This window comes from Dipodomys merriami, unplaced genomic scaffold (genome assembly GCF_024711535.1).
Source record: "Dipodomys merriami isolate MVZ:Mamm:240054 unplaced genomic scaffold, mDipMer1.0.p SCAF_17, whole genome shotgun sequence".
Classification (NCBI taxonomy): Eukaryota; Metazoa; Chordata; class Mammalia; order Rodentia; family Heteromyidae; genus Dipodomys; species Dipodomys merriami.
Genome location: NW_027203048.1, coordinates 14823257 through 14840198, shown reverse-complemented (window position 1 = coordinate 14840198; position 16942 = coordinate 14823257). Strand labels below are relative to the sequence as shown.

The 16942-nt window shown below is 43.4% G+C and overlaps 1 protein-coding gene across 6 annotated transcripts in view; it reads right to left on the bottom strand.

Moving 5' to 3' along the window:
• Positions 1-1524: 1524 nt before the first annotated feature.
• Positions 1525-16942, bottom strand: part of Ltbp1 (latent transforming growth factor beta binding protein 1) — a 405289-nt gene continuing 389871 nt past the window's right edge. For all 6 annotated transcript variants that reach the window (XM_070025342.1, XM_070025343.1, XM_070025344.1 and 3 more), the window contains 3 exons: positions 9734-9856; positions 4683-4832; positions 1525-2993 (listed from right to left, as the gene is read on the bottom strand). In XM_070025342.1, coding sequence (XP_069881443.1) covers positions 2812-2993; positions 4683-4832; positions 9734-9856 — 455 coding nt within the window. In that variant the 3' untranslated portion in view covers positions 1525-2811. The remainder of the gene's footprint in view (positions 2994-4682; positions 4833-9733; positions 9857-16942) is intronic.

Sequence of the window (16942 nt, the reverse complement as noted above, 5' to 3'; positions counted from 1 at the left end):
TAACATTAAAGGTTTGTTTGTTTGTTTGTTTTTTTGGTCATAGAGCTTGAACTAGGGTCTGGGCATTGTCCCTGAGCTCTTTTGATGAAGGCCAATGCTCTACCACTTTGAGTCCTCAGTAACTTCCAAAGAGAGCTAAGAAAATCATGAATGTTACCAAAAAACCCCCCAAAACAAAAAAACCCCACTACTTTCAAGGTCTGTGAGTATTTTGCCAACAGAACTCCTAAGTAGCTGTGGTCCTGGGCATGCATCTCCTTCATAATATGCTCCCTCTGGCAATATTAAGCTTCCTTATGAAAATGACAAGAGAAATTGATATGCGTTAGCCCAGATCCTTCCATTTCCTAAAAATGTAACTGAAATGTCCTAAGTCATTACAGTAGACTGTAAGATGCTCATTTCTTCTTGGGATGGGAACTGGTCACACAGTTCTACATAAACATTTGAGAAATTTTGGTATAGTTCTATTTTAGGCAGTAAGTTTTTATGAAGCTTTAGTATTGTGTTAGCTTTGTAGTGCTGTAAATTCAGTGGCATCAGGCAATACACATTTAGCCTAGAATTCTATGGAAGCTGGACTAGTATCACAGATTGCAATTGAGGTGTTCCGATGAGGATGGGGCTGTATGTATGTGCTTTTGGATGCTCTAGAGAAAGCCCGGCTACTGGCCTCTTCCAGCTTCCAGTTGTGTCCCACGTTCCTTGGCTCCTGCCCTCAGCCTGATTCCTCCATAGTGAAAACTGGGCAGGTTGAGTATTCCACATTCTGATTTTCCCCACGCTTACAACATCCTCTGAATCTGCTCCTCTACATTCTTCTTCCACTCTAAAAGGGTCCCCTTTCTTGTAAGGCCTCCTATGATTTCACTGGGCCCACCCAGACAACCCATGGGAAGATACTCTTCCCATTTTAAGACCCAGCTTCTTTTCCCCTGGGCAAGGGGATAAGAACATGAGCATCTTTGAGCGATCAGGATTCTGCTTGCTGATACTATAAATCGAAAGTTCATTTTCCAAGAAAAATGTAAACTAGGCAAACTTTCTGTTTAGTTTTCTTAGACATTGTTAAAAACAACAACAAACAACTCAGATGTTAGGCAAGCGGTGACTCACACCTGCAATCCTAGCTACTCAGGAGGTTGAGATCTGAGGATCACTGTACCAAGCTAACCAGAGTAGGAATGTCCATGAGACTCTTAACCAAAGAAAAGCCAGAAGTGGAGCTATGGCTCAACTGGAAGGGCGCTAGCCTTGAGCAAAAATGCTCAGAGACAGCAGCCAGGCCCTGAGTTCAAGTCTCAGGACCAGCACAGAAAAGCAAATAAACAAAAATCCTCATTAAGTAAGAACCATATTAAGTAAGAATGAATTCTGAGTGTCCATTTGTTATAAAACAATTGCATTCCTGTGGATGTATATTAGGTACGCAGAGACAGGAAGCTATTGGAAGTTTTTGTTCATTATTCTTGTGACATGTCTGAGTAGCTGGAGGTGCTATACAAAGTAGCACAGACTAGGTGGTTTAAACAACAGAAATTTATTTTCCTCACAATTCTGATAGGTAAAAGTTCAAGGTCAAAGTTTTGGCAGGGTTGATTTCCTTTTCTTCTGAGGCCTCTCTCCTTTGTTCATAGATGGCCACCCTGTGTCTTCCTGTGTGTATCTGGGCTCTGGTGAGTCTTCTTTTATGTAAAGACACCAGTCCTGCTGGATTACAGTTTATCCCCGGTGATCTCATTTAACTCTTAATTCCCCTTCTAAAGATCCTATCTCCAAATATAATCACTGGGGGTTAGAATTTCAATATATAAATTTTAAGAGGTAAAAATTCAATCCATGACAATATCTAACAAATTACTAACTTATAAAAAAGAAAGTAATAGTAATAGAGGAGCATTTTTAAAAGCAGGAAGATGAAGTGAGGAGCCAGATTTGTACACATGTACTCAGTGACAATCACTCTCAGGTAGATTATTTTTTTCCTACAAAAATGGTGATTCATTTTCACTTTGACATACAATGGCAACTATACTGGACATCAAGTTTTTGCTGGGTTTTCTTTACATAAAAGCTCATTTCAGTTCTTCCATTTTGTTGAAGAACAGGGATCCATTGGAAACCAGCTAGCAGCTTTGGCTAAGAAGGGGCCTTTAAAAAAATCAGAAAACATGCTGAAAATATAAAGTTTTTTTTTCTTTTCCTCATATGGTGTATAAAAGTACTGAAACAAAAATCACTGCCTGCTCCACAGGACAGACAATATCAATTTGAAAAAAGGCTCCAGACCAAAGAATCGCATAGCCCTGTGTCACAATACTTACTATACAGTTTAACAATATTTTATCAAAGACTTTTGCACTTGTGATTCAAAAAAAAAATCTGGAAAGAGAAAGAAAAAACAGGAGGCAAGGAACTGCACAACCAAAAAAAAAAACCAAGAGAAAATTATATAAAACATTTCCACCACTATTTAAATGCCAAACTTAAGCAATAGTTAAAAAAAAAAGAAACAACATAATAATACAACCTTCTGTTTAAAATAACAGCACTGTCCTCTGCCTCTCTCCCACTGAATTTTACATATGAACAGACTATATATACTGGCTTTTCAGAGAAATGTCCATTTGGTCTGTGACACCAGTCAGGTTCATACTGAATCTTCTCGTGGTCTTCAGAGAATATGCAACTCCATGCTGTTTCTGAGTTTCCAACATTCTGGGTTAGGTGCAATGTCTCAAGTATAATACATTTCTCCCTTTTCCTTTACACAGTGCAGAGTATATGGGCTTAGGTTATGTAGGTTCTCTCTTACTCCAGGTCACTGTCTTTCTCTAGACTCAAGGCGGTATTCAATGGAGTGCAGTAGTTGGGCTTGTCAGAAGGTACGAAGCCTGGCAGACACAAACATTTGTAGGAGCCTTCGGTGTTAATACACTTGGCATTTTTGCACAGGGACATCCGGTTGTTCAACTCATCACATTCGTTGACATCTGCAATAGACCAATCCGTGCAGGTCAACAGTGCGCACCATTAGAAAACACTCACTTGCACTCACTGATGCCCATAATCCTGACTGCTGGCCACTCTCTCCCACCCTCCCTATCCCCTGCCAAGTTGCACCAGCTTTGTTGTTAGTGCTGTTTCAGTCATATGCAAGATAAAGAGGAGCTTTTACAACGGAAGGAAAATAACATCAAGGAAGTTCTAGGTTTTCGTTCCCTATTATTGAATACAACATTGGCATTTTATAGCCAAACATTAGGAAAGGAGAAGCAGCATATTACTCCTGAATTCCTTCCACAGTTATAAAAGATCTACTAGATTTGGCCAAGCAAGTTAAGCAGATTGCTTGCTCTCAGAGCAGCTTCTGGAGAGCCTTTAGTTCCATTCTTAGATGTCCTTCACACGAGATCCATATAGACTTGCACCTGCTGGGGTTTCCTGTAAGAGCCCTTGCTTTCTAGTTCCCGAACCCATCAAAAACTGGGATTTGCAAAACCCAAAATGGACAGAAGACCAGCTAGAGGAGGGAGGAGAAAAATAACCCTTGAACACAGTCAAGGATCTTTTACAAAGCAGCAACATAGGAGTTCCACAAATTAGGTGGAGTAGAGGTCTGCCATGAATCATGGCAGAGGGAGGATGGACTCCAGATGGTTCTTTCCACACCGGTGACAAAGCAGGCTTCTATTTCTAGATGTCTGTATTCCTTTCTGCTGGTCACATATACAAGAAAATAACTACTTATTGCACAGTCAAAATCTACTTGTTTTAATTGTGGTTATAAACAGAACATAGCTGGGTGCTGGTGGGCTCACGCTTGTAATCCTAGCTACTCAGGAGGCTGAGATCTGAGGATCATGGTTCAAAGCCAGCCCCGGCAGGAAACTCCGTGAAACTCTTATCTCCAATAAACCATCAGAAAACCCGGAAGTGGTACTGTAGCTCAAGTGGCGGAGGGCTAGCATTGAGCTGAAGAGCTGAGGGACAGTGCTCAGGCCCAGAGTTCAAGTCCCACGACCGACAAAAAAACAAAAACAAACAAAAAAACATAGAACATAAAACTGACCATGCTAATTTTATATATGTGTGTGTGTGTGTGTGTGTGTGTGTGTGTGTGTGTGTGTGTGTATGTGTGTGTGCATCAATTGTGAGGCTTGATGAACTCCAGGGTCTGGGTGCTATCCCTGAGCTCTTTTTGCTCAGACTAGCATTCTATCACTTTGAGCCACAGCATCACACTTCTGGTTTTAAGTCTCATAGACTTTGCTACCCCAGCTGGCTTTTAACCACAATATTCAGAACTCAGACTCATGAGTAGGTAGTATTATAGGCATGAGCTACCAGTGCCTGGGCATCCTAATAATTTAAAGTGCATAGTCATAACACATTAAATAAGGATATATATGCATTTATGCATTTATGTTTGTATACATACATGTATGGATATGTGTGTGTGTTGCAGTGCTGCAGACCAAACCCAGAGCCTTGCAAGACTAGACCAACACTATCACTGAGCTACATCCCCTGCTCCTTATGGTGGATTTCTGCAAAAGTTCTCATTTCCCAAGTTGAAACCTCACAAAAATCTACCTAAAATGGACTCGGCTAACTAGGTCTGGCTACAGGAGATCTCAGGAAGAGACCTCAGGGACACGTTCACATTCCATTACTCTTACCGACACAGGTCATCTTGGCCATATCCAAGTGGTACCCATCAAAGCAGTCACAGGTATAGCCTTCCTGGACCCTCACACAGCGACCATTTTCACATCCGTTCAGGATGCCACATTCCTCAGCCTGCAGCTCCTCAAAGCTATTCAAAAATCCTGAAAGGAAAAGGCAGGAGCTAAGTTAGAAATATGTTCTTCCTGTACTCTTTAAGACTACATTAGGATGAGGAGTTCAAGACTACTAGCCTAGGCTATGTGATGAGATATCCAAAACAAACAAAAAAGGATACATTTATACTAAAAATTATGGATATAGTATATAACACATATATGTGTATATTTTATATAACCTTTATATATGTATATTTATTATCTGACATTAAAGTTAACATTAAAATTTAAGTCAAGTTGGGCGCCAGTGTCTCCTGAGAGCTGAGGACTATGGTCCAAAGCCAAGACCGCAAGAAACTCTGTGAGACTCTTTTCTCCAATAAATTACTCAAAAAAAACCCAGAAATGGCCAGGCACCAGTGGCTGACTAAGATCTGAGGATCACAGTTCAAAGCCAGCCCAGGCAGGAAAGTCCGTGAGACTCTTGTCTCCAATAAACCACTAGAAAACCGGAAGTAGCGCTGTGGCTCAAGCGGTAGAGTGCTCACCTTGAGCTGAAGAGTCCAGGGACAGCGCCCAAGCCCAGAGTTCAAGCCCCACAACCAACCAAAAAAAAAAAAGCCGGAAGTGGTGCTGTGGCTGACGTAGTAGAGTGCTAGCCTTGAGCAAAAAAAAACTCAAGGACAGCTCCCAGGCCCAGAGTTCAAGCCCCAGGAATTGGGAAAAAAGTAAGTGAATACCAAAAATATATATATGTATATACATATATTTTTTAATTCAGCATAAAAGTATTCAAACATTTGTAAGTGTTGTAGAGATTGGCCCCACATCTTGAAGTTAGGTATATTAAAATGCTATCAAAGGAAAGCAAGGATGGGTTCTGGTTTCTCTCTTCATTATGAAAAATATTTATTTATTCAGGGCTGGGAAGGTGGCTCAGTGGTAGAGCGCTTGCCTCACATGCATGAGGCCCTGGGTTCGATTCCTCAGCACCACATAAGCAGAAAAAAGTGGGAAGTGGCGCTGTAGCTCAAGTGGTAAAGCGCTAGCCTTGAGCTGAAGAGCTGAGGGACAGCGCCCAGGCCCAGAGTTCAGCCCCCACGACTGAAAAAAAAAAAGAAAAAACAATATTTATTCAAAATGCCGCATTTCCTGCAGGCCAGAGTTGGGACGTATTTGGGGATGGCAGCTATGGAACTGCAGTCACATTTCAGGTCCCCAAGAGTCTGAGGACTCTTCTTTTGGAACTGGACTTTGCAGGCCCAGAAAAAAGCCCGGTTGGCTTTAGCCTGTGAAGTCTGTTTGCTCTGGCTTTGAAATGAGCTTTATACAAGGGATCAAAGCACAAAAGCAGTGAAAAAGCCTCAAAATATCCTGATTAACGAACATGCATCACACTTGCGTTTAGAAAACCAAAAGGCTTTTGTTTTTAAGAAAACAAAGGATCTCTTGTTTGGTTCTTTTTATAGTTTAAGAACCAGCTTTGAATCCCTTGGACAACATTTAGAGTTTTACTGACATGTAAATAATATCACTGGGTATGGAGATTAGCCATTTTTCAAGGGCGGAGGAGGTTGTAAATACAAACCCATAATAACCTGTCATATGTCATCTATACAACCACACCACAAATTGGCTTAAGAAAATAAAAGATTCAGGCTGGGCATTGATGGTTCATGCCTGTAATCCTAGCTACTCAGGAGAATGACATCTAAGGATCATGGTTCAAAGTCAGCCTGAATCGCAATCCTCAGATCTCAGCCTCCTGAGTAGCTAGGATTACAGGTGTGAGCCACTGGTGCCCAGCTCAAAATACAATCTTAAATTTCCTATACAATCTTAAACTTCCTATATTATCTGGACTTTGCAGTAATCCTTCGTTGGAACTACAGGGGGCAGTAAGATACTATTGCTAGTCAGGGCAATAAATTTGGGATTTTTAAAAATTAAGCATGTCACCCAAGATGGCCCCTTGTCAAAATTTTAAACAGGAAATATGACCTATTCTCAAGAATATAATAGCAGATACCCAACACCAGCTCGAGAAATATTAACCTAAGGAAAGATTTTCTTAATTGGTGAAAACACTTTAAATTCCCATACATTCTTAACAAAAGCACTTTGACTTTATATCTAGGGATGTTATAGTTTTATTCACATGAAGGAGAGTTCTCAAAATACTTCTTTAGGACTATAAAACAGGGAGGCCTGCAGCTCCTGGTCTGAATCTGACCTGGGACTTATTTTGTGAATGGACACAGGCATATCCTTCACTGACAACAGTGTGGCTGGCTTTGGAGAGAGCAGGGAGGAGGCCTAGAGTAGTGACCACAGACACAGGGCTTACAAAACCTAAAGGTGTTACTGTTTGGATCTCTGTTGGAAAAAATGGTAATCTCTGCTCTCATCTCCAGTTGTAGAAATACTGTGTACACTGAAGTTTATGGAGGTGGTGAGTCACAGTGGCAAGGGGTAGCTACATCAGCCTCTCCTCTGTGTTCCATTCCTACCTGCTCAGCATGGCCAGGGACCTTGTTACTGGTCAGCAGCCTGGCTGGAACAGGGAGATGTTTATGACTCATAAGACTCTGGAAGCCATTAGGGAGTGAAAGTGGAGGTCTAACTTCCAATGTCGCTACACAGGGACCTTATGCGACATCAACATGTTGACTTCTTAACATTTGCAGTGAATTCAAAAAGAGCTTTAGAGCAATGTTGGTATTTAAAAGAGAGTATATAAACCAGGGCATTTCAACAGTCAAATTCCTGGACTCAGAACCATAATGCAATACAGGCTTTACCCAGCTATGGCTTAGGACAGTGTTACATACCTAGTGCTTATGGACTTATAGGGCATACCGGGATTTCCCCCAGTCTTGATATTTCTTTCTCTTCTTATCTTTTTTTTTCTCTTTCTTTCCTCTGTATTGCCACTTGCACCATGACTCTACCTCTTTTTACTTCATGCTTGGGCCTGTCTAGAGTGTGATTCTCCTATTAACACTTCAAGAAAGCTGGGATGACAGGTGTGGGTCACCATGTGCAGCTTTTCTTAGTTGAGATGGAGATTTCTCCAACTTTTTCCTTGGAGAGGCCTTAAACAGTGATTCTCCCACATTCTGCCCCCTGATTAGCTAAGATTACAAGCACAAACCACCAGACCCAGCTTCTTTTTTCTAAGTAAATGTTTGATGAAGTGTAGATATACAATGGTGAATACAGTATGAGAACATAGTTTAATAGCTGTGAGTACCTTCAGATCTCTTTTAGGAAGTGATGTGTGGTCATGTGTTGTTGGGTAAAACAAAGTGTTTCTAATCTATTAATGTTAGAAATCAATATGGTAGGTAATGCCCTTGGGGATGGGCAGCAGGAACTTTGCAGAGATTGGCCACTTTATTGATCTGGCTGGGGTGGAGGGTGAGTATCATTCACGTGTACTCTAATTGACCTAGCTGAATTGACAGAATATTGTTTTCCTTCATGATCATGTATATTTTAAAACTTTTTTTTGTCAGTGTGGGACTTGAGCTCAGGGTCTAGGCACTGCCTCTGAGCTTTTTCACTCAAGGCTAGCTACCACTCTATCACTTTGAGCCACAGTGCCATTTCCAGTTTTCTGGTGGTTAACTGGAGATAAAGAGTCTTATGGCTTTTCCTTCCAGGGGTTGACTTTGAACTGTGATCCTCAGATCTCAGCCTCCTGAGTAGCTAGGATTACAGGAGTGAGCCACTGTTGCCGGCTGACATTCTAAATCTTATAGATCCTTCTACCTAATTAAACATAACATCTTTTGAAGGTGTGATGGATATACCATCTCAAATGATACCAAATTGGCATCTGATTTCAGGCTGAAATCACTTGAGGAACTGTAACTTCATAACAGGCCACATGGCCCTGTCTTTCCCTATACCTAGAAAACCATAAAGATTCTTTAGGGAGGGACGTTCTCCACATACTATATCTAGAAGCCTGATCCCCAGAGACTGGTCCCCAGGGCTGCAGTGGCCCTGCATGAGCAAGCTCTATGGAGTAACCTCACCTTCCACTGACTTCTACATCCTCCCCCCCCCCCCAATAGGCCTAGTCCACATGCCTCTTGTCATTCTCCCAAATTTATTATCTAATATTTTTGTCAGAAAAATATAAAAGATCACCTTAGGCCTTCACTCTTGAGATGGGATAGATATTATGCTTTTCCTTTTACCTTTTTTTTTTCTCTTTCTCTCTGCACTAGTATTAATTTGGTCTTTAAATACAAAGAGTCAATGTAGGATTAGGAAACAGAGAACCTCTGTAAAAAAGAAATAAAGAAGGCAAGGAAAGAGGTGGGATAGAAAGAAGGCAAGAAAGAAAAGAAAGAAAAGAAAGAAAGGAAGGAAAGGAAGGAAGGAAAGAAAGAAAGAAAGAAAGAAAGAAAGAAAGAAAGAGAAAGAAAGAAAGAAAGAAAGAGGGGGGAGAGAGGGAAGAAGGGAGGGAGCAAGCATAGTCTACAATTGCATTCCCCATCAATAGGGTTTGTTTGTTTTTTTAAGCCCCTCTGACATTAACAACCATCTGCCCAGATCAATTCATTATAGGAAGATAAGTGTCTCCCAGGGAAAGCCTGGAGGGACCCGGATCACTACTTAAGGTGTAAGGACATGAACCGCTGCCCACACTGCCAGGGCCCGGCTCAGGGCAGGGGGGCACGTGGAGATGAAGGAGGAGGTTGCGCAGGCGCAGCAGGGCGCAGGCGCAGCAGGGCGCAGGCGCAGCAGGGCGCAGGCGCAGCAGGGCGCAGGCGCAGCAGGGCGCAGGCGCAGCAGGCGCAGGGCCCGTGGGCCGTCCTGGGGCCTGCACAGCTGCATCGTGGACAAGTGCCCCTGGAATATGTTCGGAAAGCATGGAGCCGTCTTTACAGAGCCTTGGTTTAGCTTCAAAGCAACTGAGCCATTTTGCTTACGGTCCTGGATGAAGTAGGGGTCGGCCTCCGGGGCGTACTGCTCGCTGAAGTCCACCAGGGCGTCGCGGCCGTAGGGCTGCCGCCGGCCGCTCACCGGGATGTTGCACAGCTGCGCGTAGTCGTCTGCGGAGGAGAGAGACGGGCCAGGGTGAGAGCCTGTCCCCCTGTCCCCCGTGGGCCAGCCCCAGCCCAGAGCGCCATTCCCGCCAGGGCCTTCCCTGCCTGGACCTCCTCCTACAGCCAAATGAGGATTCCCAGGTGAAGACCCCATCCAGCCAGACGATTCGCAGCAACACATCCTGGAGCATCGAAGGCCTGAATAAGATGGTCCTTTGGGCCTACAGAAGAACAGCTTCATCCAAACCTCTCCGGTGTTTTTCCTCATGGACAGGTTACTTTTCACACGTGGAAACAGGAAAAAGGGCCTGCAATCCTGGCTACTGAGGAGGCTGAGACCTCAGGATTGTGGTGCAAAGCCAGCCAGGGTGGGAAAGTCCATGAGACTCTGATCTCCCATTAACCAGCATAAAAGCCAAAGTGGAGCTGTGGTTCAAGAGGCAGAGTTCTAGCCCTGTAGTGGAAAAGCTTATCAAGAGCATGAGGCTGCATTCAAATCCAGCATGCACACACACACACACACACACACACACACATACACACACACGTTCCGATAAGGTGGAAGCAAATGCCAGATCCCTCTGGATCTTTTGCATGAAACAATGTCATTAAGAAAATATTAATTTTGCTGGGCACTGGTGACTCAAGGCTGTAATCCTAGCTACTCAGGCGGTTTGAGATCTGAGGACTGTGATTCAAAGCCAGCCCAGGCAGGAAAGGCTATGGGACCTGCATCTCCAATCAGCCACCAGAAACCAGAAGTGGAGCTGTGGGCTTACAGAGTGCTAGCCTGGAGCGAAGCAGCTCAGGAACAGTGGCCCAGACCCTGAGTTCAAGCCCCCTGGCTGCCACCACCACGATCACCCGCAACAACAAAAGAAAATATTAATTTCATTCAGGAAATAGCTGAAACTGAGAACAGCTCCTTGATTCAAAAAAGAAAGATTAACCTTCAGGAAAATACAAATGCTTGTCAGTTCTGTTTAGGGTTTGAACGCAGAGGCATTAAGCATTTCCCTTAGAGGGTAAGATTGCTCAAATGTTTGTAAGTCTTAGCAGTTGAGCTCATCTTCTCTCCTAGCTTTAAAATAAAAAAAAAAACATTTGTTGTACATCTGAAAAGAAGATTTTTGTCAGTATTTTATAGCCATGCCACAGTATGATCAGGATTAACTATGAAAAATGAAATAATTTGCCTATATAAGTCTGTAAAACTAAACCTAGAGATGGCTGAGCAGGTCTTGAGATGTCAAGAGGGTCAGAAAACTCTGGCCTCAATCCTGCGTGCTCTGTTTCAACCATAGAGAAACCATAACGTTTCAAGTTCTCACAACTGAGCAAGGCTGAAAGAGGGAGCGGATGGTGGAGAAAACAAGTCCTGGACCATGTCCTATTCATAAACAAGCCTTCCTGAAAGAAAGGCTGCACTTGCACTGCAGCAGATGACCAGGAATTATGTGATGGAGAAAGTCATGGATTAATTGTAAAGAGCTGATGCACTGGCACAGATAAAGGATGCTAAGTTGTGTCTGGAAAATGCCACAGGCTTCCTAAGGAAGCTTTGACTTGACCCAAGCTGGTCAAGTCTGCAGTTAGCAGAGGGGATTATGGGTACCTCTGGGGCTTGCTGCAGCTTCACTTTTTTTTTTAACTTTTAAGAGTCCTGAGCTTATTGTCCTTTGTGCCTTTGGTTCAGTTATCGAAGCCTCGTGGGGCATTACGTGTTCTCTTCCTGTTTGAAGGTGAGCTACATGGATCATCACAAAGACCGTGTATTCTGAGTTATTTTCCTGGGAGCCTGGACGGCTCTGGACGCATTGGTCTGTCCCACATCTCCTGTCACACACATCTGCTCTGATTCAGGGCTAGGATCAGAAGCTGGGGCTCAAGACCCGACAGCATTCCTCACTTTGCACCTTCACAAGTTGGGCCAGCCTCAGTTTTCACCTCTTTCATAGAGTGATAATAAATTCTGGCCTGTCTACCCCATTAGTGGCATCTGAAAAAGGACGTAGTTCACATTGGACATTGTTCACAAATTTTGAAAGGTTATATATTCTTTCTCACAGGCAAAGATCACTAAGACCCCTCGGAACAGCTAGAAACAGATGTTCATAGAAAGCCTTGGAAGATGGAAATGTTACAGAAATGTTAATTCTAAAATCCAAAGTTATCAATGGGCCAAGAGCATTGGAAGGGAAGTGTCCATGTGTTTTGTTTTTAATTTTCTTCTAAGAGTAGTTGGAATTTTACTTCATTTCCAACAACAAGGCACAGCATTGGCTTAGCAAATGTAACTTCCTGGTTGGAGTGTAATAAACTATAACCAACAGCATCTATAACCCTAGGCCAGTACAATTCATATCACATGAAAAGATGCTCAACAACTTTTAGCATAAGCTTGAATACATTAGAAAGGTTATGAGTACACAGTAAGTTAGAGGTAATGGGAGTTTTCTGTATCTTTGGGAGAGCAAGAGGTTGCACAGAACACTGTCATCAGTCTTAGACAAGGAAGGTATCCTCTTTAGGATCTTGATCTAGGCAAATTTCTATCCTGTGCCTGACCTCCAAGCATACCAAGGCACCAGAAGACCCCATTCAATCTTAAAGATGCTTGGCCTTGCTTGTCACTAGAGTTGGGTCATGCCAGAGTCTGGCTTGGGGAGCAGCAGTGAATTATGGTTGGTTTCAAGTACAGAGGATAGCAGATCTCTTAGCTATTTCCACAGCTTCCCCTGAGAACCCCTGAGACCCTTTTGGCGGCTACTTCCTCTAGCTCAGTGTGTGGCATGTCCAACTTATTTTCTGTCCTTAGAATCTCTTTCCTGTCCAAACCCCCTTTACTTACATACGTCAGCAACAATGAATCACCTGGCACTCTCAGGCTAGGTACAAAGGAATGGGCTTGTTTTAGCAAGGACTAGTCCTGGGAGGCGTACTCTGTACAGCAATGCCATTTCTGAGGCTCCAACCACATGTCCATCTGGAATCTAGCCGAACACCAATGTGAAATCAATAGGAAATGGAAATATTCACACCTCACAGCCTCTCTCCCAAAGCGCAAACGTTTAGCTCTTGATCAAAGCTACAAAAGGGACATACGAGGGGGTATGGGACACGGTCACTAACAGGGCTAAACAAGATCCAGGCCACTAATCACACTAATTTTCCTGGTGTGACAGATCCAAATGACAGATGGTGTTGCTTTGATTTTCACTTTAAATGGGGGGGAAAAAGTTTTTAAGTCCCCCCCCCCCCCCCCCCCCCCCGCCGGCTGAGGAGCTAACAGGCTCAGGGACCCCTGCTGTCAGAGCCATGGAAAGCACATGGCCGCATCCTGGCAGGAAATCTCCTGTTGATGACAGACACATCTGCAGGGCTGCACTGGGCAGTCACATGCCCCGGGCCCCTCTGGCGCATGAGGAGGACCACGAGGAGGGGCTCCCCTCCCCCTTTGGCAGATGAGGCTCAGCTGCTTTTAGAGATTAAGCAGCTCACTGGGGCTGCTACAGGGCGAGGCCGGAAACTCAGTGCTCCGGTGTTAGAACTCACACACAGAACAGCAAAGAACTCTTCCACACGAACAAAAATGGGTCCTGTTTTACTCAAGATTCTTCACCAGGTGTCTGGCCTACAGGTCTGAATGTGGATTATTAACTGATGTGGTGAGCTGTAACACACACACACACACACACACACACACACACATACACACACACACACACACACACAACTAGGAAGTCAGGGAGGAAATGGAATGGCAGACTTATTTATCCAGTGCCTAATTCTTTTCCTTTGTGGAAACTGGCAAATGATATACAAAATTAAAAAAAAAATGCAACAGATTTGATTGTGTATGGAACATTCCTTCCAGGATGGCTGGAGGAGGTGATCAGCTACAGATGACATCTATACAAGATGGTGCAATTGGACGTCTGTCTGTGTGTCTGTCTGTGTGACTCCAATTCTACTCTTGGCTACAGAATAAACTCCTACTACCTGTGCAGACCTGTGGTCTTATTACCTGTGCAGAATGGGTAGAATTGTGTACCTGTGAAACTAAAATGTGTAGAGCTGGAACAGAAAAATAGAACACAAACCAAAGAAAGGACTTTGAGTCTTAGGTTCTAGTCCTACTTTCTCCATTTCCTAGCTGCTTTGTCTGCATGTGTAGGAGTTTTGGTTCCTCTATCTATTGAGCAGGATCTCATCACTCTTCACTTCAGCTGTACGAAAAGTGAATCAAGCCAGGTGTCAGTGGTTCACGCCTAGCTATTCAGGAAACTCTGAGACTCTGATCTCTAATTAACCACCAAACAAAAAGCTGGAAGTCGAGTTCTGGCTCAGGTGACAGAGCACCAGCCTGGAGCAAAAAACGTGCAGGGACAGAGCTCAGGCCTTCAGTTCAAACTCCAGGACCAACAGTGCATCCCCCCCCCCCCCAAAAAAAGTAATTCATCCCTTGTCTCATAGAGTGATTGGTAGGTTGGTTCATTCATTCACAGACCCAGAAGCTGAGAATAGTCTGAACAGGGTAGATGCTGGGAGGACAGGAAAAATAGAAAAGATTGGGGGAAACTTCATTCTGTATGGATGAGTACCAGAGGAAGAAGAGGAGAAAAGGTAACAGAGAAGGAAAGAGAGTCATAACCATACAAAAGAGATCAAAAAAAATTCAGGGAAACCAAAGTCTCACACTATGCAATGCTGGCTACTGGAGGTCCTTGATATACAACAGTTGGCATAAGGAAATGAGCAGGCATGCCCCGTTAAACCCTGACATGCCGCACATTGCCCGCGAATCTCAGAACAACCCAAGAAATAACTGTAATTAGCTCTTTGATTTCCCATAAGAAAGCCAGGGTTTACCACATAACTGGCCTAGGTGAGGTCTGAAAGTCTTGTTCCGCCAAGCCATCCACATTCTTTCTATTCCTTGGCCACCTCCTGACACCCTCAGAAAATTATTAAATGCCTTCCCCAGACCTCAAGTCTCAGGTAAGCACATTGAGCATTTGTGACTCCAACTCCAGGGAGAGTCATAACTTTGAATGCTGATGAGCTCAGCTCCACCAGGGTCCACTCTATCATTAGCAGGATTTATGTTTATTGAATTTGCTCGATTTATTAGGTGAAAGAGATCAAATTGCTTAATGTTCAATTAAATTGTACTTGTCACGGACAGGGAAATAATGCAGTCTAAAGTCTTGGCAAGCGTTCCCGGGACTTTTGTAAACGTTGATGCTCTAAGGGAATGCATGGCCATTCACAAGTCAAGCTGTCCACCCCCAGCCTTCACCTAACGTCTCCCTTCCCAGCCCAGTCATTCCCAATCTTTCCCACCACATGGCTGCTTAGCTAGCCAGATGCACTGATGAAGATGTGTGGGGTACCAGCTGCCAAAATGTAGAGGATCCTTTTGTGTTCTGAAACCTGGATTCAAACATTTAGATGCTTGTAATAGTACGCCACACAGGAAGGTCCTAAAATAATGAGTGAGAGCTGGGAGTCAGTGGCTCATGCCTGTCATCCTCACTACTCAGGAGGCTGAGGTCAGAGGATCGTGGCTCAAAGCTAGCCTGGGCAGGAAAGCATGTGACATTCTTATCTCCCATTAACTACTAAAAGAGTCTGAAATGGAGCTGCAGATTAAGCAGCAAAGCACTAGCCTTAAACAGAAAAGCTCAGGTACAGTGTCCAGGCCCTGAGTTCAAACAACAGGACTGGTACACACACACAAAATAAAAACATTGAGAGCATGAATTTCCCATGAAAGAGTTCATGAAAGGATTTCTCCTCTTGTTTCTAAGTAACTGGGACTTTGGAAATATATGACTAAGTTTAATATCCAGACAATCTCAAGTGAAGAGTAAACCTAGATTACTTTATAGGAGAAGAAACGAAACGATGTAACACAGAGGCAAATAGGACTACATGCTAATTCTCTAAACTGATCCAGCTTTTCAGCTAAAGGACAGATAAGACATTTTTCCCCCTTTTCTTGCTCTTAGAAGTGAGTAAGAAGTCAACAATTAGGAAAAAAGTAAGGAATTTCCATAAGGACTATATTTCATTTTTTTTCTTTATTAACTATGTAAAAACTACTTCAGTGCTGGGTATGGTGATACACTCCTATAATCCCGTGGGGCAAAAGTAGGAGGATCACAGTCCTAGGTTGTTCCTGGGCAAAAAGTGGGAGACCTTATATGTAAAATAATGAGAACAAAATAGGGTTGGAGTAAGACTCAAGCAGCAGAGTGCCTGCCTATCAAGTATAAGGCCCTGACTTCATAGCCTGGTACCTCCAAACAAATGAGAGAGGAAAGAAAGATTCAAAAGACGGAATTGAGCATGAGGTTGTATCACATTGTGAACAGACTCTCTAAACTGTGAATGTTCTCTCTAAAATCACTGATTTTACTCTGTGTGAATTTCACCTCTATTTTTTGAAAAAGAAATTATGATACAAGGGAAAATGTGCTGTTTGTATGTTGTCTGGATTTCATCTAAACTTTCTATTTTTAACTGGTAAGCTGAAGAAACAAGACTAGGGGATCTCCAAGGACCCTTCAAAGCATGCATGGTTTATGACTCTAAACAGAAAACATTTTCACTACTAGGCTGGAAAATCCTGGGAAGAAAATACCATTGAAACTTTAGGCTGCAGTGCGAGGTAACTACCACTAGATGGTACTGTGCCTAAGGTGCTGTCATTTGGACATTAGGACTGAAACGGGCATTTATTTGACCGTCAGCACTAGCAAGCCAGCCTCCTGGGTCTTCCTCTATCCAGGGACTGTGGGGCTTAAAGAAATGTAATAGTTTGGTCAACTTAAATTCTCACTTTCCTTTCATTAAAAACAAACTGTTTTCAGGCACAGGCAGCTCACACCAGTAATCCTAGCTGCTTTGGAGGCTGAGATCCAAGGATCAAGGTTTAAAGCCAGTGTGGGTAGGAGACATTTATCTCTAATAAACTACCAAAAAGCCAGAATGAGTGGAGCTGTGGCTCAAGTGGGTAGAGCACTAGCTCAGGAATAGTGCCCAAGCCTTGGACCTACTCAAGCCCTAGGACCAACACACAAATAA